A 23,608-nucleotide genomic window follows, 5' to 3' on the forward strand; every position below is an offset into this window, starting at 1 on the left:
CGCTGGTGTAATAATGCCCAATCTCCTAATGTAAACATCAAACTATATGCACGGTGGACGGACTCAGAGGTTTTTATGATCTCGTAATTATTCTATATTTATGTCGAGATTAGCAGCAATATAGGAGTGTGAAACGGGTCATGTTGAGAGGTTATAGGGTAATACGATGACTTACACAGTCTGAAGGTTACTGTCTTTACGACGATTTATGAATCGGTTTACCCAAACCTTCCTGTTGTGAAATATCAGAGGATGTGATCACTGACGTGACTAAGAGGCGAACAATATAGTCTGCTATTGAATAGATGGAATTTTTTTTTGATATCTTATATTCTAAATCTGTTGTGCTACAGTCACTTACTTCAGGCAGCACTATAATCAAATGACATTGACTCTAAGGCGGTGAGTGGCTTTTGCATTGGGGATATTCTAAAGGGGCACGAAGCTTCTTAGAGTAATGCATTTTTGATCTCGGAATGAGTTGTGCTGAAACTTGCGGAATATAACAATAATTTCAATTAGATTTTAATCGTCATCATTGCACCGTGACATCCATTTACAGTTTTACACCAACGCTGGACTTGTTTGACACTTATACTACTGCGTATAGTGAGCATCAGTGTGTTACTGTCTTCTAGAACGGTGGTTCTCAACCATTACTAACCCGGCCAACCCTTGCGCTTATATCTACAAGCCTTCGGCGCATTTTCGTCAAGTCACAAAAGCAAAAATCTACAGCATCGTATCTGATACATTACTGTCCAATACTGGTGCATAAGATGAACTTTGTATCAATACGATAGTGTTAAACAATAAAACCATTGAATCATGATGTACTCACAAAACAAAGATATTGTAATGAATCAAGGTGACTTAAGTTATATAAATCGAATGTGGATCTTGACCGCCGGTGGATTAAAAATGACTGAGCGCAGCCCAGGGGCTCGTTTGAACACCGGTTAAGAGACACTGTTCTACATATATGTGCTTCCAGCCAGTGTTGTGTGTTTGTTGAAATATCTCTACAAAAACAGATCTGCATGAGCCCGATGCGAAAACTGGAGATCTTCCTTGCATTCGTGACTCCGGACCTGTCAGCAATTATTTCCACTACACCGAGATACTTTTATCATACTCTACTGCCCTATGCATATCAGCACTTCTAATTCGTTGAAAAGCGACACCCAATATGGAACTTCAAATGGTAAAAATTGCACCAAATTCCAACTTGGACTCCTAGTTCCGGACAGGCCTATAAGACTATATTGGCCACCTGCTTGATAATATCAAAGCTACAGTAATAACATGTCTATTAGCGAGATCATCAATCTCCTCGCGTTTTCACCCAGGTAGAGGCAGCTTTTTAAGTACAATCTGTAGACGTCAACTTCACAATGAGAAAGATCTTGATTATGAGCGCGGTATTTTTCACAATAGTATATCCTGCTGCCCCCGAAGAAAGCGACCAAGAAGAAACTTATATTCGACTGGAGAACTTCGTCCGACGTCATCTAAGTCTTTATCTTCCAAAATCCGGCGTCGACAGCGTTCTGAAATCTACCAGAACACGACACCACGAACGCACCCTGGACGCGGCACGTCATGGTTCGCAGCTGTATCGACATGAATGGTCATTATTTGAGAATGCTACTGACGACAGGTCGAGCCCTTTCAACAACTCAAAGTGTTTTGAACAAGCATCGAAAATACGGAGGGATCTCAAGCTCCGTCGTCCGTACGCAAGCTTTGGTAAGTACACATATCTACAAAAAAAGCTCGGAGGTGGAGGCTCTGCCTCGTTCGTAATAGCAGATGTCCTCATGGTCTGCAACGAACTATTTGTACTTTTTCGGAGCTATTAATTAGCAGATCCGGTCAAAGTAGCCAAGAAAGCTACTCAAGTAGAAGTAGAAGTAGCGACGCAAAATCCACTCAAGTACGAGTAGAAGTAGTCCCTTTAAAAGCAGCCTAAAACTACTTGAAGTAGAATTAGAATTGACTGACTTTAAATATACTCAAGTAAGTAAGTAGTTGTGAAAACGATCGTAATTCGATCGCATAGATCAGGGATGGGCAAACTACGGCCCGCGGGCCGCATGCGGCCCGCAACACCGTTCTCTGCGGCCCGCGAGAGTCTAAAGAAACTTTTTAAAAATATAGATAAAATACGTACTAAAAATCGAATTAATGCAGGGACTTGATTAAACCTTTTCTTAGTATATTTCACCATGATAATTCTAAGACATTGGTTCTCAAATTGGGGGGGGGGGGCGCCTCCCTTGGGGGTGTGAAAGCATCCGAAGGGGGGGCGAAGCTGAGGTCAACTGAAGAAATTCTTCGCGCTAGGCGCGATTTACATCCTATTCACATTTATTGCTCTGTATTTAGTTTGGATTTCATACTGCAAAATCTGTCATCCACAGTCGTAACCTTCCATGCCATCAAACTATCCGTTAGGTTTGCCTGTATCCTGGTTTCGTTTTGTGGTATGCCCATAAAGGTGGCGCGAAATCTGTCACCATCATAGGGGGGTGTCTTAATAAGTATTAGAACCACTGTTCTAAGGTACATACTTCCTATATTGTTATTTATGTTTAATTTCTGGCGCGACAGCCCGATCTCAAGGCCCACGCAGTTTGAAAGATTTTAATTGCTAAACATCACAGATAGATTGCCATAATTCGGATCACAAGTGGGATTTCAGATTGGCCACTCTAGTTTTAATTATATCAGTGATGTGCTTATAAAAAAGGATTCGTGCGTGTCTGAGGTAGATTCGTTCTCTGTATGTGTAGACTTGGGGTATTCATATTTTATCTACACATAGTAGAAGAGTGTTTGAAGCTAACATGCTGTTAGCATTGTTTGTCCTGGAACTGAACCAAAAGTGGAATTGGTAAATCTATGTACAGATCGCTGCTCACAGAGTTAAATTTCAATCCTATTCTAAGAATCGGGAATACCGAGTTTCATCCCTATAGTTTTCGCTGGGGGCGCGTGCTAGTGAGGGTGACTGAGGATTGACTGGGAGAAGAGAATGAAAGCCGTCCCCAAGATTACGAAAGACAAAAACACTATGAACATTATTACAATTCATGTCGCGGCAGCACATAGCTTGAAAAAGCAATAAGCGCCACTGTGTTGTACCAATAATAATAATAATAATAATAATAATCCCTATAGTTTTCACAAATTGGTTTTTGAGATCAACCTGCCTATGAAATCTCGCCACTATGTTTCTGACGCGTGTACGATATCATCAAAGCAATGTTTGGTTTGTTTTAAATAAGCACATTTAGTATCTCCATGTCTCCACTACTTAATTAAATACCAATACTGCGTTTTGGTTTATAATCCCAGTTTTATATTGTGCGGCCCGCGAATGGATTCAGATGTTGAATGCGGCCCGCGAGCTCAAAAGTTTGCCCACCCCTGGCATAGATAGACTGACAAAAGCTACAAATTGAGGTACGCGAAAGGTGCAGAGTTTGATTCAAACTGATACATCCCAGGAGGCAGTGGCGGCTCGTGACAATATCGGGTGGTGGGGCAAGGGCTGCAAGCGACTTTTTATCGAGATGACGTCACAGTGGCGTTTTCCAACGTAAACAAGTAACTTTGTGGTACTACGGTAACACGAACGACAACAGTGATTTTAACGTATGTGCCGCGAGAGGTCTGCTGGTGAGCTGTGAGTTGAAGTGTGGTAACTGCGTAGACGGCGCGCGGAACAAAGATACGACACGGTTCATGTTCGCGCTACACCTGACTAATTATCTGCAGAAATGGAAATGGCTGTAACTCGAGAGATTGCGTAAGCCTAACTGGAAAGGTCAACGAGTGCGGACACATACGCAATTGTTATCTCATAGATTGGACATGTCATATTGAATAAAAAACATCATTCTGAAGAACTACGGATAGCAGCCTCGGAAATTCGGTGCCGGTGCAGCATAGGGAATTTTGGCCTTGAGGCTGGAGACTGTCACACGGCACATACGGCTTACGGTCTATAGTGTCTATATGTCTGCTGCAAAATCGCCTTTGGAAAATATATTACCGAATAAATACGTGATTGAAAGCCGAAAACTTGGTACACTGTTACATGAAATCATCGAGAAGTAGCCTCATGACCGTTTTCGGTATGGTACACTGTCAAAATTAATACGAACAGACCAACACCGAATTTTGCGTAAAATTTACTGAGGAATAGGCTGATCAAGTGATCAGCTGTTAGCCGCCATCGAAAACGAAACAGCTATCGAGCTTGACAGGGGTTGTAATTGTAAGCAAATGGTCTGAAGGCCACGATTTTACGGTGAAATTGACATAGAAGAATATAAAATAAAACTAAATAGTTGAATGCAAACCGAGGATGTTAGTAAACTGCTTCATGATATCATCATTTCATCAACTATCTCAGTATGGAAAACAGTTAGCGTTAACACAGATACCCGGCTTTTGCATGAAATCCGCAATGCGTTAGGTAGGCTAAGTGTCAGATCAGCGCACATCTCTACCATACTCGACCTTGATAACGAAATTGCTGCCCGAATCATTAAGTACCAACCTTGAGACTTGGCACAGCGTTCGATACTAAAATCAAGATATTTCGACGCGGCACTCCGATGTAAATGAGTGCCGATTTAGCAGGCGTCGAACCCTGTCTGCTTCGCTGAATCTGCTCATGGACTCGCTAACCTTGCGTATCAGTCTTGTATTTCAACAGAATCAAGCAATCCCAATCGAATATTACACAATGGAAATTCGGAATTGCTTTAAGAATACTAAGATACAAATACAAGATAGTGAGATTCGCAATAGTGCTCGCTCGTCCATTGCTCGATGGTATGGAGACCGGCACAACGGTAACGAGGGCAATTTATACACTAGCGAAAAGATAATTAAGGAGTAATCAAACAATCAAAATCGCCTAAAAAGCGTACAAATCGATTAGTAGAAACCCGAAAGACAAATAAGGACAGTTGAAGGACGAACTGATTCCTCTAAAAACGTTATCAAATGAAGGATGGAAAAAAAGATGCGCAATCGCAAACATACAATGCAAAAGCTCATGACGGATCTAGCTAAGGAGCATCGTTAAAATCAATGGAGACCAATACCGGCTTTGCGTAAAATATGTTTGCGATAAATGACGAGTCAGCTCTCACTCGACTTAGGAAACGAAATTACCACTGACATAGTTCAGTGACAAACTTGAAACTTGGTACAGCGTTCGATACTAACATTAAGACTTACCTTACCAAATGTCATGACTGATCTCGGTATGGAACATCGTAAAAATCAATGGACACCAATACCGGCTTTTGAGTAAAATCTGTTTGCGATACATGACGGATCAGCCCACACTCAACTTCGGAATCGGAATTACTACCCTAAACTTTGAGTAGAAACCCTAAAACTTAGGACAGTGTTAAATACCACCATCACGACATGACATACCAAGTTTCAAGAATTATCATGGAGTGAAACACCATCAAAATCGACCTATACCAGCAAATATCGACTCACGCATATGACGGTAACCGAGTTCAGATATAGATACGATTGTTACATCACACCTTAAGGGCAACTAGGCTATGTTGCCCCGGTTGCTCGGTAATTTTATGAATAGGAGAGAGTAAATCACCGTTTCTTTATTGTGCGCGGCTTTGAGAGAATAGACAATGAAAGCTTGTTATGAGCGCTACCGGGCCATGCCCCGGCTAGGCATTCGCAAAGCGAAAACACGAAGAGAATTCGATTTTCGCAAAGACTTCGCTATATATCGGCATTTACAAGCGAAAGGACAAGAGGAATACGATTTTCGCTGTGATTTCCGTATATATAGATTGCTGAGCGTCTATAAATGGTAAAGAATTGTTATTGAACAGAATTTTAGATGGGGCAATGCCCCAGTTGCCCTATAGGACGAGCCGCCACTGCCAGGAGGTATAAATTTTCGACAGCATAAGCATTCGTCCTCATCACGGGATGAATATGATAGCATTGATATGGGAATGCGATACTAATCCTCTGTTTGCTTGAACACCCCGAGTTAGAAAATATCATGGTGTGGCGCCCTCCCCCGTAGTTTGGTCGAAGAGCAATACGGAGAAGTGGTGTCGGATACGCGATTGGTAAACGTTAATAAAAAATATGGCTGATCGTAAAAATGCCATAGTGTAGCTCTATTTTCGAAAAATAGACGCATTAGTACACTTGCTTTTAAAATTCAACATGTATGTTCTCCAGACGAAAGAATTGAAACTTATTAGAACTCAAAGTATGATACTGGGAATTGAAAGAGAAATATAAATACTACTTCTAAAAAGCGGAAAATATATTTCACGTCTTTTGTCCAGAAAGTTTTTCAACAGTGGTCCGCTAAAACATGTGTAAAGCTAAGAAAAAGTCAAGAGTCCTCTTTTCCAGATTAGGACACGCCATGATCTGCTAGATTACGATATGATAGGTAAATGCTGGATTGCGAAATGGTTGTTTCAAACGCTATGATGGGCCATCCTATTTACTGTGATGAAATATTTCATATGGGCGACAATATGCGGTGTGAACGGCACCACGAAAACCGCTACCTAAATTATATTCACCGATACGATCGTAAAATCATATTCGTCTACTGTGCGCGAAACGCGACGAAAATTCTGGGCTTCACTCAACTAAATGTTAATACTCCGTGAAAACAGTCCCGAAGTTCCTTAGGCTGTCTTTCTGATTTGAGGATTAAGCTACTTCTACTTGACAAACTGAAAATAGCGAAAAGTAAGTAGATCACAAAATAGAAAGTAGAAAGTAGTAGTAGAAAGTAGAAATAGAAGTAGCGGGAAATTAGATCTACTTGAGTAAGTACCCAAGTAGTGCAAAACTACCTGAGTACTTAAAAAAGTGGAAGTACTTGGTTACAGACCACATCTGTTAATTAGGCATTGGTATGGTCGAATATATATCAGATTATTTTTAATGTGATGTAGAACTGGTAATAATATTCCTGGACGCATAAAAGGTATGTATTTAAACTTTCCACGTCATCTAAACTGTTCTGACGTGACAAGAAGTGATACTAGAATGCTCAATACCGATGCCGAATACCGCTACTCGTTTCGCAATCGAATCACCCATGCATGATGGGAAGAAGTTATCAAAACTATAATCATCGTTGATAACAGAACTCTTAATATCGATAAAGACTTATATACAGGAAAAATCGCCTTTCGCTAATCGACTCGTATCATTACAATTAATACTCACTTCTTATGCTATTACTGATTGTGTCCAGCCCTAAGACTGAAGAGTTTCTCGAATTAAAAAAAGATATACATTATATTGTAAAAACTAAACAATGATGGTAATAGACGTAAATCATATTCTAAATACCGATGTTGCGTATATAGTAATGAATGCAAAGGAATCTGGAGAAATTTTTTCGTAAAGTTGAACTTCTGAATATCCTGCACGGACCTATAGGTTCGCATGCTGAACATGAATGTGAGCCCCGCGTATGCACCATCATCCCTGTAGCTATAGAATCTATTCTACCAGACGTCAAGGTTAAGCACCAGGTCTCCATAAAATAGTGGTAACTGAAGATGTACTACTTCATATTATATTATTATCAGTTGACGATTCGGTTGGCAAGGAAGAAAGTGGACTGTATCGAGGTAACTATAGATGGCTGGGAAGGTACTATGAATGCATGGGAAAAACTGACAATCAAAATATTACTACCAAGTCATGTCTTGTGACGTTTGGTACCAATCAGGTATGGATATCACATGTATCTCTAACACGAAGTTTCTCCATGGTCGATTTCGTCCCGATACCAGGAAGCTCCCGATGGCTTGGAAGTGGGTCAATGCGTTCCTGATGTATGTACAGAGGAAGATATCGTCGAATTGAACAAATTATTTCTTCAGAGTAATGAGTTCGCGGTGGCGTATTGCCCTGAAGAGTTAACGCTTTCAGCCGTTGATATCACGCTAATGTAATTTGTGCTAATAGTGCACTTAACGTTTTGGCAATTCAAATACCTTTCACATTCATCTACTTTCAGAGTGATAATATCGGTACTAGCAGCCGCAGCGCTCATTGGCACAATTTTGGATGTAGCCGTTAAAGATCCCACGGAATATGGCTGTAGGTAAATTGAGATGGAATCAACATTCGTCAGTATCTTTTCAAATTTTTCTATAGTGTGGTTCAAGCTTCTTATATGCTTCTCAATAACCAAGAACAACCATCAACTGTTTCGAACTAAAAGGAAAGACAGTGACATTCCGGTCCTTGATGGGATACGTTTCTTCAGCATGACATGGGTCGTGTTAGGTCATACATATGCCTTGCCGTTTGGACTAATTGGTAAGAAGGTTCGCATAGTGTTTGGGAAATGTTAGCCGTAATTGATATTATCTTTGGTCCCGTTCTTGTTGATTGGTAGAAATATTTTCTCCTGATCAGTGGTTCTTTAACGTCTACTGACCCGGGGATCACTCACAGTATATGCAGGCGTCCGGGGAACCCCAGATCTTCGCTGAGTCATAAAAACAAATCTACCACATATCTAATACATTGATGCATTCCTACATTAATTACTATAGAGTGCTGCTGTACAAAATGAATTGTACATCTGCAGAGTGTTAAAAAAGCAAAACCATTAAAATGTGATTTTCACGCAATACAGAAACATCATGATGAATATTTATTGCTGTGTCCTTTCAGATATACCAGTTCAGAAATGCGAGGCTTCACCTTGGAAAGTGTCACCATATTGTTCGGTTGAAACGCACCAGCGTGATACCAATCGTTAATTGCAAATGAGCTTATGTACATTAAAGATATAATTGGCATTTCAAAATGACAGGGTTTAGATTCCAAACCCCAAGCTGTCCCGCGTACGCCACTGCACACGACGTGGCGCGAGTCGCGACAATAGTCATGATTTGAGTACTGATCGGGCCTAGTTGCCCGAAATGAATGAACCAAGACGGACGTGTCATCACAAATCGTATGTAATGAGTCGATTGTGTGTGTTGAACCCCTGCGAAGCCCGGCGAGAACCACAGCTTTAGATATTATCTTGAAGCGCAACCGAGTAATCATTCGCTGTACCATTGCAGTTCATATAGACTACCTGGTAAATTCAAAGTAATAAGATTGTTACACTGGGTTACCACACGTCCTCTTTTAAGAGTATTTGTCCTCTTTTCTGAGAGTTTTGGTTAAATATAGGGCAAAATCCGACTGATATACCGTAAATCAGCACTGAAGTAACGCTCCGGCGGCTATTTCGGAGCTGAGCCGAAAAGCTGACTTTTTTTAGTCAACCGACCACGAGGTGGGAAAATTTTACCATTTTTCAGGATTTTCCTCCGGTATTGCAAGTCTGAAAATTTTCAAAACGTGTCCTCTTTTTAGATTTCCAAAATATGGTAACCCTATTATATGACTACGTATAGATACTTAGTTGAAGGGAAAGGTATTACCTGTGGTATGATTATGAATACGTACATATATATACAGATAACTTCGCGGACTTAACGAGCTTTTACATTTCCCATATCGGCCAACTGGCTATATACAATGCTACACTTTCGGTGGATTCGTTTTTCTTTCTGAGCGGTCTGCTGGTGACGTACATCGCATTGAAGAAAATGCGAAGCAATGGCGGGAAACTGAACGTGCCGCTAATGTATCTCCAAAGATATATCAGGTTCGTATATAGTTTCGCGTGACTTGCAGAATGTGAAATCCTATTCTATATTCACTGCGTACTGAGTATAGTGCTCTTTACAGGTTGACGCCCACCATGATAGTTGCTATTCTACTTATGATCGGTCCAAGTATGAAGGTTGGCGGTGGACTTCTCTGGCAGCAATCCATACAAGTGGACCAAAAAAGATGCGAGGATTGGTGGTGGACGAACATATTATACATCAATAATCTGTGGCCAGCCAACTATCAAGACTCGGTATACGGTGTCATTCGACCTTTCTATATACGAAAACTTCATCTTATTATAGTATATATACATGTATTTCAGTGTATCTCGTGGACCTGGTATCTTGCCAATGATATGCAATTCTTCATCGTCGCTCCAATATTCATCTACCTTCTTTATAGGTTGGGATAATTTTAGTATATTCCCTTTAATTTGAGTATACGAATTTCACATGCGGCTGAATCACTTAATATTCCGACATGCCGCATGGCGCATGACGAGTATAGCGAGAGACACAGGCAGTGCGTCTGTTCCCAAAGTCACAGCCCTCGCCCTCGTGAACTACCTCGAAGATGGCGCTTGATTGCCTACGAACCAGGGGTTCGGGGCGCTGCTTAGAAGCTATGTTGACAGTAAAAAAGGGGCGTTAATGCCATAAAACCGATTTGGGATAAACCGTAATTTAAATCTCTATTTTGTTCACTAAAAGTTCTTGTTGTTGTTTATTAAACAAAAATCGCCTGACGGCCCTTTGCGTCACGGTAATAACATTGTACACGAATAATGACGAATAACGGAATAAAGTGGATACACTCAAATCACAACAGGCGGTTTCACGAGAACATGATGGTAAGGCGGTTACACAAAAACACAAATCAAATATCAGAATAGTACGATAAACTCAAGTTACAAATTGTAGTTGCACGATAACACAAATTCGACGACATAAGGAGCTATTTGAGGATCAAGGAGTAAATCGGCAATACAAAAATTCACTTTCAATTGAGCACTAAAGGTAGATATATGAATATGTGGCCTGGTCGCTCACCGTCGTAATAGAAACTACGCGCATTAAATCGAAAATAGTCTCCAAAGCCCTCCGTAGATGTTAATTGTTATGCAGCATTGAGTTTTCGAACCAACCAGTTTATCAACGAAAAAAAATATTTATCCAGCGATCTTATTGAGCGCAAGTTGCGAGCGCACATTAAACGCATTTACAACGGGTAATGAAGTTTAAGCAGATAACGCACCGGCACAACGAATCCCAGAATTGAATGGGGTTGAACTAAAATAGAAATCTGTTTTTGCGCGCCACGCGTTGTCAAAATTATCTATATCTGGTACTTTGCCTTCGAAGCTCATGTCTGCGACAAATGGCATCGATACTGTAAGTCTCCATATCTGTGTCGGTGGTCAGCAAGTAGACTATGTTATAGGAACCGTGTTGTTTCCTGATAACCTGCCAGAGTCGTAAGCCTGAGTTTCACTTGAGTTGCGCGTACCTATATACTTAAAGTAGCAGTGGCAGATGCAACGATCCTGGGTTAGTCCTGGATCTGACAGTTCAACGATGGATGCGATGACAATTGCCACAGATAGATATATTGGTCGAACGAATATAAACAGTAGAATAGCGTGTGAGACCCATGAGATGTAGTTCTGAATGTACTTGTTGTACGGAAACTAGAAATCGCCAAGTTTATGTATCAGTTCCACTGTGGTCGTTGCCCCGAATATTTCAATGACTTCTTTACCTCGGAATCAAAAGCGCACAAGTACAACACACGCGCGTCCACGTCGTCCAAATATCATATGATCGACCTAAAAGATCATCGCTCTATCAAATATGCCGGACCTGATGTGTGGAACAGTATCCCGCCGGCCATCCGACAGTCGACGAGCATGTCCACATTCAAGTCGAAATACAAGCAATTACTACTAAATAAATACAGTCCATCCTCAAGATTACCGGACCACGACTGACCTATCGATCTCGCTTCCCATGACATGCCGCCCTATTTATTGTCGCTTTCTTTTTCCATACTATCTTCTTTACTTTCATTCAGTGTGCATGCCTCCTCCTTATATCGCCTAGGCCAAGGTGGGTGTCAGATTCCATAGACTGTTCCTTGTCGCTTCGACACCTTCCTGTCTTTTCATTGTATCGCATTTTTTGTGGTGTATTGAACTGATAAAATTGCTAATAAACCAATGATGATGATGATGATCATTGTTTATTGCCTATATAGCGCGATACAGTATAAGTAGATAGCGATGTGGCAGCATGGTCGCGGTAGAGAGCACATTGCGCGTGGGCGTGGGTGTTTAGAATAACATATCATAAGAGGCCATCGGGTCTCTACACCTGTTCATCTATCCTTTATTTACTTCAGGTATCCTAAAGCTGGTGTGATAGCTCTTGCAATTATTGTGTTGGGAAGCGCCTCTATCACCGGAGCATTGGCGAGACATTATGACCTCACCACGGACGTGTACATATTGTCGGAATTGTGGAGGTCAGCAAATAAGAGAATGTAGCGTGTGTCCTTGTGGTTCTTCCAACCGAGAATGCGCTTGAGATATGATATTACATGAGAGCATTGTCAGGCATATACATTTTTCAATCACTAACACCACCTCTGTTTTCATTACTCCAGGGCGATCAATATCTTGATCTACCCATTTGCAGCGCTAATTCCGATTATTAATATTCCTGAAATATATGAGGAAGACTCAGGAACCGAAGCCTCTTCGGACCCGTACTGGAATGATATTTACGCAAAACCTTGGTGTCGGATCGGGGTTTACTGCATAGGAATGTTGACCGGATACATACTGCACATTACGAACAAGAAAATTAAATTACACAAGGTCAGTTCATCCCACAATTAACACAAGAATGCATAGACACGTCACTGGTCGCTAACCAATATTGGTGACATTGGACGGATATTGAAAAATAATCAAATATCCAATAAATAATTATATCTAAGGTTGGATTTAAAACAAAAATCAATTTAAAACAAACATGTTTAAAACAAATTACCAAATTTTCTTGATATAATGGTGTCTGAATATGCTTACAGGTCACTTATTGGAATAGTTATTGTTGTCATATTATATTCATGATATTTTGACATCTGTGTCAATTTTACACCAGTATAAAGTCAATATTCCTTAACACAATCCGATGCCAACTTATAGACAGACATGGCGTGATTACTTCCGACTATACTTCTGAATCTCGCGATAAGATTACGATTACGATTACAGAAAAATCAGAAAGTACTCGATTACGATTACGATTACATTGGAAAAGTAATTACGATTACCCACGATTACATTTATTTTGCATCTTTGAACTTATCTTTGAAGACATATTGGTAGGCAATATAACGATTGCGATGAAAAAGCCTCACGAGAGGATAACTTTCTCTTTGAGTGAAACGTCATGACGTCATTTAATGTTTATTTCAAAATAAACCCATTGGTCAACTTTATAGCTGACGAATTCTTGCGCCCAACGATTTGCATTCTAGTCAGAACCGGAATCAAACCTCCCAATTGGATGGGTAGCGAGCGCGAAGGGGACACAGATTTATTCCGTAAATCAACATAATTTATATTTTCGAGACATTTGATCAACCTTAAATTTTGTTCACGCTTTGTGATTTAATGTCTCTAAATATCTTGATTTTGAAATGCATGCCTCTATCCTTAAGAAAAATATGGATAATGCGTAGAAATAGGCATTTCGGTGCAGTTCATTACCTCGCTACGACACACCAAGACATACGCAGTTTCGGCCAATATGCGACTCCACGAAATGTACTATCAAAGGAAGACCGTGCCCGATACTCTGTGGATGTTTGCATGGACCATAACCGCGATAAATGGGCGTGACGAATAACCATGCCGTCCCAATCTGAGCCGCACAATACAAATGCCACCCGGGGCACCCGCGGATGTGAACAATGCGCCCCGCGAATAAATAACAATTTGTGTGTATGTCTCACGAAAGTGTGTCTTTTAGTTTTCTTATAGTCTGCTACGTTTGGATGAGTCCAATATCTTTCGACTAGCGAACGGGAGGTGGAGAATTAACAACATACCACAATTAATTACAGCAACGGGCTCCCCCAGCTCTACTGGTAAATCTTACCAAGCGGGCTGAGTAACCATGTGGGGACCCTGACCAACGTTTCGGGTACGAAGTGCTGATTCGGTCCTGATTCTAGCTGCAAACCACGCTAGCATGGTGTATAAGCGGGTGGCTATGGTGGCAGATCCAAATGTTGAGTAAAGAATTGAGAAATGATGTTTGGTGCTCGTTTCAAGTAGGGCCACATGAAAAAAAGAAAAGGTGAACAGAAAATTCTGCCCACAATACATGCGAAATAGTCGATTACAATCACGATTACTTCGAATTTTTTTCGAATGTAATCGATTGCGATTACGATTACTTGAAAATGCTGAAATCGTCGTAATCGATTAAGATTACTAATCACGATTACCCCATGTCTGCTTATAGAACGGTTAACTTTCGTTTTATACTTCGGTAAGACACTGCTTAGCATTCCCATCGGATTGCGATGACGAGCCTACAGTTAAACACCCAGCACCAAGATATGAAGTCTTGAGTGGACCCCGATCGGATTGGTACCTGCAACCGATAGGTGCTGCAGCAGTAGAACATCGTGGAAATCAAATATAATGCATGGAGTGGTTAGGTGTATCTCACATATCAAATAGGAGATCGTTTGCTTTGCCCGCGACCCCCTTTATTCTCCTAAAATTTCTCCCGACTCCTCGAGCTAGAAATAATGACCAGCGCGGAATATTGTCCACTTAACAGCGCGTATATATGCAAAACCTTCAAATTGAATGTTCATTAGGTCGATGGTATACAATGTACAGTTGTGCGGCATGCTCACTACGATCACCAAAATTTGGTACTTGACTTCTAGTTTGGGAAGCCCTGGACTAGATCGCGAACAGAAAGAAGATATCTAAAATTATTTTTGGGATCATGGCAAAATTGTGTTATGTGCGTCATAAGGTATCAGCAATAATTATTGTGCGAGCAATTATTAGTATTTTCAATTTTGACACTTCGTTGCTGTGGTTATCAACAATAAGAATACCAAGAATGATAAGTTACGGTTATTTATCGCATAAACAGAACGAGAAGACCCGATGGTGCTCGGATTATTAAAAAAAATATTGATGGCCCTGAAACTTAGTTCTTTCGTCGCAGTACGAAATGTTCTTTGTTGTTTCCCCAAGAAAAGCTTTAGGAACAATTGGTGTGTAACACTGATGCAATTAAAGGGGTGAATAGCAATGTTGTCCTAGATTTAGAAATTTTCTGCCTAATACTCAGGGTCAATGTTTCCATATCATGCAAAGTAACATGTCGCATAGGGGCCGACACAGCCTCATGGAAAGGCACACTTAATATGTACTGCATCTGGCTGTGTCTTTTCCCAGGCGATAGTCATTCAGCTGTGGGCGATAGCTGTTGCTGTGGAATTGGCGGTCGTGTACGGGTGGTGGGGACGTATCGAAGAGTCACAATATCCGGACTACCCTAGTTACGGCGTTATGGCATTCTACGAAGCAGTGCGGCGGCCGTTGTGGGGGATCGGGCTCATGTGGGTGTCAATAGCTTGCTCCTGTGGTTACGGAGGTACCTACTTTAAGCTCTCATTTTCCTAAATTTACGACCCCCATACAGGCCACGTGTGGTTGATAGGTGACTATCTCTTGGACATCATCTACAAAAGCTTCCGTAACTCAATGGATCCGTCCTGACTTTGATGGCACTAAAACCCCAGATTTGGGAATTTCTTGATACTTTCGAGTGGAAAATTATATGCCACTGATCACGTGGTTGTTGAAGCTTAGCTCAATTTGTTTTTGTTTCACTTTTGATTGTTACATGTCATTACTTGTCGAATTATGCCTGCTGGTCACTTATTAGAGTGGCAGATGATGATGTTGGGCATTCATAGTGTTGCGATTACCGAGCATCAGTCGACTTATAGCAAGCCAGCATTCGTTCTATGCTTCTGTAAGTCATGCCCATATAGGGTGGCGATGGCGATGAGGAGCGTATATAGCCCTCTAGTACTTAGAAAAGGATTCTAGTGCCCAAACCGATCGGACTTGAACCTGCAATCCGTCATTGGTGTTGCAGCATTGAAAGATATTAGTAATGCACTACGCGCCACCACGTACCTACTCTATACTTGCAGTGTCATATATATGTAATTGTGTACAATTTATATTTCCTTCTGAATATTTCCGTTTTTTTCGGTTATGGTGCTTATATATTCAGCGTAACATAAGTCATGAGATCGAATCAAGTCATTTAACTCTACATTCCACTGCTCAGACTCGTGTCTGCTAAATATATGATTGTATTCAGAGGTGGTCAGTAGCGAAGTACTTCTACTTTTTAGAAGTACTCAAGTAGTTTTCCTCTACTTCTGGTACTTACTCAAGTAGATCTGATTTTTTCTACTTCTACTTCTACTTCGTAATATTTTGTGATCTACTTACTTACTTTTCGCTATTTTCAGTTTGTCAAGTAGAAGTAGTTTAATCCCCCAATACGAAAGACAGCCAGAGGAATTTCGAGGCTGTTTTCACGACGTATCAACATTTAACATTCATAATAGTCAAGGAAAGTCCAGAATTTTTGTTGCGCTTCGCGCACAAAAATGTTTTCACGAAAGTATCAGTGAATATAATTTAGGTACCGGATTGCTTGGTTCCGCTCACACCGCATTCTCGCCCATATCAAATATTTCATCACAGTAAATATGGCCCACCATAATGTTTGAAACTACCGTTTCGCAATTTAGCAATTACCTATCATATCGTAATATAGCAGCCCATTACGTCTCTTGCTAATCTGGAAAATCCAGCTTTTTTTTAACGTTACACCGGTTTTAGCAGATCACCATTGAAGCTTTATGGACAAAAGACATGAGTACAGTTTCCACTTTTCAGAAGTGGTATTTGTATTTCCTTTTCAATTGCGAATATCATACTTTGAGTTCTAATTACTTTCAGTTCTTTTGTCTGCAGAACATACATGTGGAAGCATAAAAGCAAGTGTAGTAATGCCTGTATTTTCCGAAAATAAAGCTACACTAAATATAACTTTTATGATCCACAATATTTGTTGTTAACGTATACTAATCGCGCAAAGTGATGAAACCGTATCCGATAAAACTTCTACGTATTGCTCTTCGCCTAAACTTGGGTCCTTATAATATGGGGTAGTATCCCATACCATGCTATTCTCTAAAACGGGGTCTTCTAGTAAACAAAGAGTTAGTATCGCATTTCATATCAATACTATAGTTTGCATCCCATGATGCGAAAAAATGCTTATTCTGTCTAAGATTGATACCTCCTGGGATGCATCAATATCGAATCAAGCTCTCAGCACCTTCCGCATAGCTCAATTCGCAGCTTTTGACGGTCCATGCGAACGAATTAAGACTGTTTTCAAAACTACTTACTTACTTGAGTAGATTTGAAGTCAGTCAATTCTACTTCTACTTCAAGTAGTTTTAGGTGGCCTATTGAAGAAGTACTTCTACTCGTACTTGAGTAGATTTTTTCGTGATTACTTCTACTTCTACTTGGGTAGCTTTATTGACTACTTTGACCACCTCTGATTGTATTCTATTGATATTGTACTTCATAGTCTTAGCATTTCGTGTCTGTGACTTCACAATTCCTTCAAAGGTCCGGTCAATTCCTTTTTGAGCTGGAAAGGTTTTATTCCACTGAGTCGTCTAACATTCTCAACGTTCATGTTTCACATTTATGTTGTACAAATCATGTTTGCTTCACGCGAAGAGGAGGTTCACATGAGGGTTGACATATTTATCTACTACTTCCTTGGTAAGTATAAATACATGCTGATTCCTTCCGTAGAATACCTTTCCAAGTACGAAAGACAGGGCATCCAGGAATATTTTATTCTAAGCATATATATAGTTGTCGAAACGCGAGGAATTGTAAAGGCATATATATATATGCCCAGCAGGTGGATTCTAATTGCCACTTCCAGTTACAAAATTGTCTCACAAAAAATGTAACATTACCTCTATGCGAGTAACTATCAACTGTTTTACTATTAGTGAAACCAGCGCCGGCGTAAACTATAGGAGTATTGATCGTATTTCAAATTAATTGTCGCGCATAATGCACGTATGAGAACGGTGACGTTCCACGCACAATTTCCATATATTTATAGCCGTTTTTTATTATCTAGCAACTTTCCTACGAACTCGGTTTGCGGAAATAAATGGATTCATTGTTAATGGTCGCCCTTGTTTGTTAGAGCCTATGAACATAATTATGCAGTGGGAAGTCAATAGTGTAACAACCAAATTACGAGTTGATAGGATAATAAAGCACGTTCACTCACCACTTGCTGAATATATCTTGCGAACGTAAGGCGTAGCATGCAGTTACACCAGGTAGGGCAGCATACAGCCCGCGGACAGTTTACGGTCTTTCATGATAATATCGCCCTCGGTCACAGTATGCCGCAATTTCCCACTACTTGCTTAATATACGTCAAATTATAGTGGCTGTAGGTTTTTCTTTCTTTTTTCGGACACATATAATACTGGTTTTTAGTTATTCTTTAGTTCTTTGTGTCCTTCATGCACCCAGAGCTCAAAGAATCTGTACACAACTTTGGTCGGCCACAGATGTCTCATTGACATGATCAGCTGTTGAAGTACATTACATTAATAAATTCATTGAATACTGATTTTGTCTCTATGCTTCAAACTTAAAGTTTACGTTAAATACGATTAATTCTTGTATATTTGGATAAATACGGTATAAAAAATAAGGTATAGATTCAGGAATACGGCCTGCCATGCACTTCATTTTTCCGTATCCGGCCCGCCGACTGGAGAAGTTGCCCGCCCCTGAGTTATACTCCCATCGCTAGTTGCTACAATCAAATGTGTCGTATTTAATAGCAACAAACGAGGCAAGTTAATGCGGACGCGAGTTTTTTTTTGTGATTTTTACATTTGAATTATCATTTCCGAATTGAAAATAATATGTTTTACCTATTCCGTTTCGTGATTTTCAACAGCCGCGTTGGGGCTCTCGATGGCCATTGCTTACCTAGCATATCTTCTGATCGAGTCCCCCATCGCTGAAATGCAGAGGCTTATCCTGTCCAAACCTGGTACGAAAGACGGTTCGAGCACACGCGCTGCAACGGAAATTTACAGCGTACCGACCGCAAAGAGTAGACGAGACTCCGATAACGCACATCCCGACGTGGAATCAGCAAACAGCTACGGGAAGTCGGTCGATGTCAGTGATGAGAAAAGCTCGAAATTTTAATAATATGAGTGTTTAGAAATCCAGCGCGAGCATGCATAATGCTCTGTATAACTTATGTGTAAATTTGTTCGGCCATAATAGTTTTCTCTTTCTCGTACAGCAGTGGTCGGGAACCTTTTTTGTCCGAAGAGCCATATTGGACCTATTTTTTTCATTTTAACTTCCAAAGAGCCATACATGTCATTCAACTGTTTCGTCGCAATTAAAAATTCGTGACGTCATGGTAGCACTAATTCGAACTCACTACATGCGATTCGTCGAGTGCGCCACATTTTCTCAGTAAAAACTAGTATTTATATTGTTCGAAAATAATGCTCGAAACGAGAGGTAATGACACGTGCAGACGGGCCAAACCTCACTATTGGTAACGTAATTCATCGTAAATAGCTTAAAATTTATTAGAACTGATATTAATCGAATGTAACTGTGACACTGATTCCGAAAATCTAAATACTGATCGACTTCTCAATTCTCAAAGTATTCGACGGTAATATAACGTTGTGCTGCACGCATACATTTTATCGCCGGTACTACAGAGCTACTTACCAATCAAGAAACGTGGATAGGTATGGCGTTGTTTGTAATTCGAGTTTGTAGTTGTGAATTTCACGTTCACGGCAGTTCATATCGCGCCGTAGACCAGGAAGACAATGTGTATTTGAAAACTGCGTTGTGATATGCGCGTTCCCATGTCTGCTATGCTCTTTGATTAATCAACGCATCGCACAATCCAAGATTTCGAGTCGGGTACATAGAATTCGCGAGTGATATTGGTCGCCGGCGCGACAGTATAACTTAAATTTGAGGATTTTCGAAAGAAGGGGTACGAGCCCCTAAACCTGAAAACGGCATTGTCTTTACCTCTCAAGGACGTGTTTAATTGTTCATACTGCCACGATAATAATTGTTCTGGCCGTGATGAAAATTTACTAACAAGTCGCTGCAACATTTCCTTTCAGTACAAAAATAGTTATTTGGCAAAGAGCCATATCTTATACCCAAAAGAGCCATATATGGCTCGCGAGCCATAGGTTCCCGACCACTGACGTACAGTGTACTGATCGATTTTGTATGTATACATGATTGCGATATCACTATTTATATAACATGAACGAATATCTGTTTACGACATAAATATCTACGCTATATGATGTAATGACATGGTCTACCACGGCAGTCGAAAAATTGATAGGGTAACCAAGGAGGGAAAGGTGCCTAAATTTTCTTTAAACATTTCTATTTGCTTATTATGACGTCATATGTACTCACTGCGGCACCATGGATCTGTAACATTGCGCCATGTTAACAAATAACACCTCCAAACTATTTACCGTTCCTTCAAAACTTTCGACCTGGTTACGCCCATGTTGGCCCGCTTAGGTTAATTTAGGGGTAAGTTACAGTTAGGATAAGTTACATTAGAGATGGATTTTGCCTGTGGATGGTAGGGCTGTGGAGTCGGAGTCGGTGGAGTCGGAGTCGGTGGAGTCGAAGTCGGTGGAGTCGGAGTCGGTGGAGTCGGAGTCGGTGGAGTCGGAGTCGGTGGAGTCGGAGTCGGTGGAGTCGGAGTCGGTGGAGTCGGATTCGGTGGAGTCGGAGTCGGTGGAGTCGGAGTCGGTGGAATCGGAGTCAGTGGAGTCGGAGTCGGTGGAGTCGGAGTCGGAGTTTGGCTAATTTTCGCTTGATGGAGTCGGATTCGGATTCGGAGTCGTGAAAACTATAATGGCTGGAGTCGGAGTCAGAGTCGGAGTCGTGGGAAAAATACTGACTGGAGTCGGAGTCGGAGTTTGTGAAAACATTTGATTTCAAAGGATTTTCAATCGAATTTTTATGTACCACCAATCACTGTTATTAATAACCATACAGATCAGGTGCGGCCAACCCCTGGCACGCAGGCCAAATGTGGCCCGTGAGAAGGTTTTGTGTGAGCTGCGAGGTAATACTAGAAATTATTTATAACATCGGGTAAAACTGTAAGGCCAACCAAAATTGGATTTGCCTGACCGTGAAATTTGATGATGACTAAAACATCAATTCTGACGCATTGGCGTATCCAGGGGCCAGCCCCATTTATCGCAGATCTTCCTTCGTATATGACCATAAAGTAAAATATGTCGCAAGTAGTAGACTTAGCTGGCTTTGGCGCCGTCCAATCCCAGAAGGCCACGTCGCCTTAATTGCCACGCCTATATGACGCCCATTGTCACGCCTACAGGATGCCCATTGCCACGTCACCTGCCACTGCCACATCGTGTGTATTTATGAGCAAATTTCATTGTTTTGTGAATTTCAATACCGGTTTTCCATGTATATTTAGCAATATGTATTGAATAACTTGAAATGTATCATCACTAATTAATTAATATAAAATGCGATTTTAAGCGCTGCGACTTGAAAATATTAATATAATAACTTACTTTTTTGGATATAAATAACATTCAGATTACACATAAATTTCGAAAACTATGATGTCAATAGAATACTATATTTGGCAGATATTCACAGATAACACTCATAAACGTTGAACTAGGCGCGGGGTTCTATGATGATATATCAAAATTCTACACATCATCACTAATTAATTAATTCATATAAAATGTGATTTTGAGCGCAGACAGATCGCGGTTTCGATTGCCGAGGTCTCCGCATTTCATGACCTAATGGTTATTTGATGATGTATTAAAATTCTACGCACATTTCGCGCGATCAACATAATATTAATACCTAGTAACGATTCAACTTCATGACATTTTCAGTATTAAACAGAAATATAGACCTAGAATACTAACTTTTATTCATTAACGTAGTAAAACGCATAACAGAATTCACGCAAAAGTCGATCGGTATTTGCAATAAAGCCTAAAAATTAGAGTCGCATCTTTTCGCAATTTATGCAGCTATTCGCGCAGACTTTGCCGCATTTGCTGTATCTGAAGTAGAATTTCAGCGTCGTTATTCGCTATAAGCCGGAAAATGCACCTTCGCGCAATTTATATAGCCAAACGCATTAACTTTTCTGCATCTGAAGTAGAATTTCAGCGTCGTTATTTGTTATAAGCCGAGAAATGTACCTTCGCGCAATTTTTACAGGCAGTCTCACCCACTTTGCTGCGTCTGAAGTAGAATTTCAGCGTCGTTGTTTGCTATAAGCCGGGAAATTAGAGTCGCTGCTTCGCGCCATTTTACAGCCAGTCTCACACACTTTGCTGCATCTGAGCTTCATACTAATACATGCATAATTTTTGCATGACGAGAATACGGGTAATACGGTCAATAAACGCCGGAGGCGAGTCATTTAAACCTTGTTGTTAGATAATACCGCTTTCGGCTACAACAAAGTTGCCCTGCAACAAAAAATAGAAGCCCTAATGATCATGCAGAGGAAAGTTCAATTATAAATCGAATTATTCGAATAGACTATCTACATTGTATAGGTATGAAGTGAAATAGAACGGAGTTTACGCAAAAGTTGCTATTGATCATAGACCAAGCTTGCTTTCAGAGCTGGAAACTAAATGCACATGAAAATTTAACTAGGTTTTCCCCACACGCATCAAATGTAGGCCTACTCAAGTGTTTATGAGGTGGCGAATAGTTCGAAGGTTGTTGGCATGCAAGGACGTCACATAGAATTGTGGAGTTTTCTGTAAACTATAATCCAGTGATCTATTTTCAATCACTATACTTTTAATAATCTAAAGTAAGTAGCCTACTTGAATGTCATTAAAGAAAGCAGATTTGTATGAAAACTCGTTAAATAGAAGTAAAAGTAGCCTAGAAACATGACTACTTACTGAAAAATCGTTACGTAGAAGTGGGGTTAGTCTACAAACATAACCACTTACTTACTTTGAAATCTCTACTTGTACTTGTATTCGTACTTTACCTTTACACGTCGTTTTTGTATAATGGATACTAATTTTATTAAAAATTAAAAAGTGCGAAAAATTACATTTTATCCCGGAACGTAGCAAGAAAAATAGTATAAATTTTGTAAAGTAGATGGAAAACTACACTATTCCGATGCAGTAAAGACTCTTACACTCTGGATTTTGTGCAGTATATACTAATTTTACATTGCGGAGTATTCCATAAACGTTAATCCAGTGATCCTCCTTCTATTTTCAATCACGATCCGCTTATTATTCTAGGCTTCGAACCCCACACCCAGTACGTTTTATGGGGATTAATATTTTTAGATTAAATATAGCGTATCGAGACTTCGTGAAACTTACTTGGAAATAGTTATTTCTACCCTAATTTAATAGATTTCTCAGATATCGTAGCAACGGAACTGGCTTGAGCGAGCGGTTAAGGCGTTGGACTTGAATTTCAATGAACAAGTGTTATAAGTTACTCATGTTTACAACACAACCTAAACGCAAAGTGCACGAATTTCCATATTGATCAAATACCACAAACTTTGCTGGCTTTCAGAGTTAGTAACTAAGCGCGTAACAGAATTTACCTAAA

At 40.3% G+C, this 23,608-nt stretch overlaps 1 protein-coding gene across 1 annotated transcript; it reads left to right on the top strand.

The window, feature by feature from the left end:
• Positions 1-86: 86 nt before the first annotated feature.
• LOC145456461 (nose resistant to fluoxetine protein 6-like) lies at positions 87-22,124 on the top strand. The gene is made up of 13 exons (XM_080334576.1): positions 87-1,749; positions 7,638-7,780; positions 7,845-8,002; positions 8,072-8,154; positions 8,212-8,376; positions 9,538-9,727; positions 9,811-9,985; positions 10,058-10,137; positions 12,133-12,255; positions 12,397-12,610; positions 15,230-15,428; positions 17,504-17,662; positions 18,879-22,124. The coding sequence occupies exons 1-13, from the start codon at positions 1,395-1,397 to the stop codon at positions 19,133-19,135; spliced, it is 2,301 nt and encodes a 766-aa protein (XP_080190702.1). The 5' UTR covers positions 87-1,394; the 3' UTR covers positions 19,136-22,124.
• Positions 22,125-23,608: the final 1,484 nt, after the last annotated feature.

Source organism: Botryllus schlosseri, chromosome 14 (assembly GCF_051294905.1).
Source record: "Botryllus schlosseri isolate E-star chromosome 14, Bs_hap1, whole genome shotgun sequence".
Classification (NCBI taxonomy): Eukaryota; Metazoa; Chordata; class Ascidiacea; order Stolidobranchia; family Styelidae; genus Botryllus; species Botryllus schlosseri.

What these genes read in the sequence shown, in the direction of transcription:
- LOC145456461 (XM_080334576.1), top strand. Translation starts at nt 1,395, where the DNA reads ATGAGAAAGATCTTGATTATGAGCGCGGTATTTTTCACAATAGTATAT. An exon ending in TGACGTTTGGTACCAATCAG is followed by an intron (nt 7,781 to 7,844) that starts GTATGGATATCA and finishes TCCCGATACCAG; the next exon opens with GAAGCTCCCGATGGCTTGGA. An exon ending in AGAAAATTAAATTACACAAG is followed by an intron (nt 12,611 to 15,229) that starts GTCAGTTCATCC and finishes GTCTTTTCCCAG; the next exon opens with GCGATAGTCATTCAGCTGTG.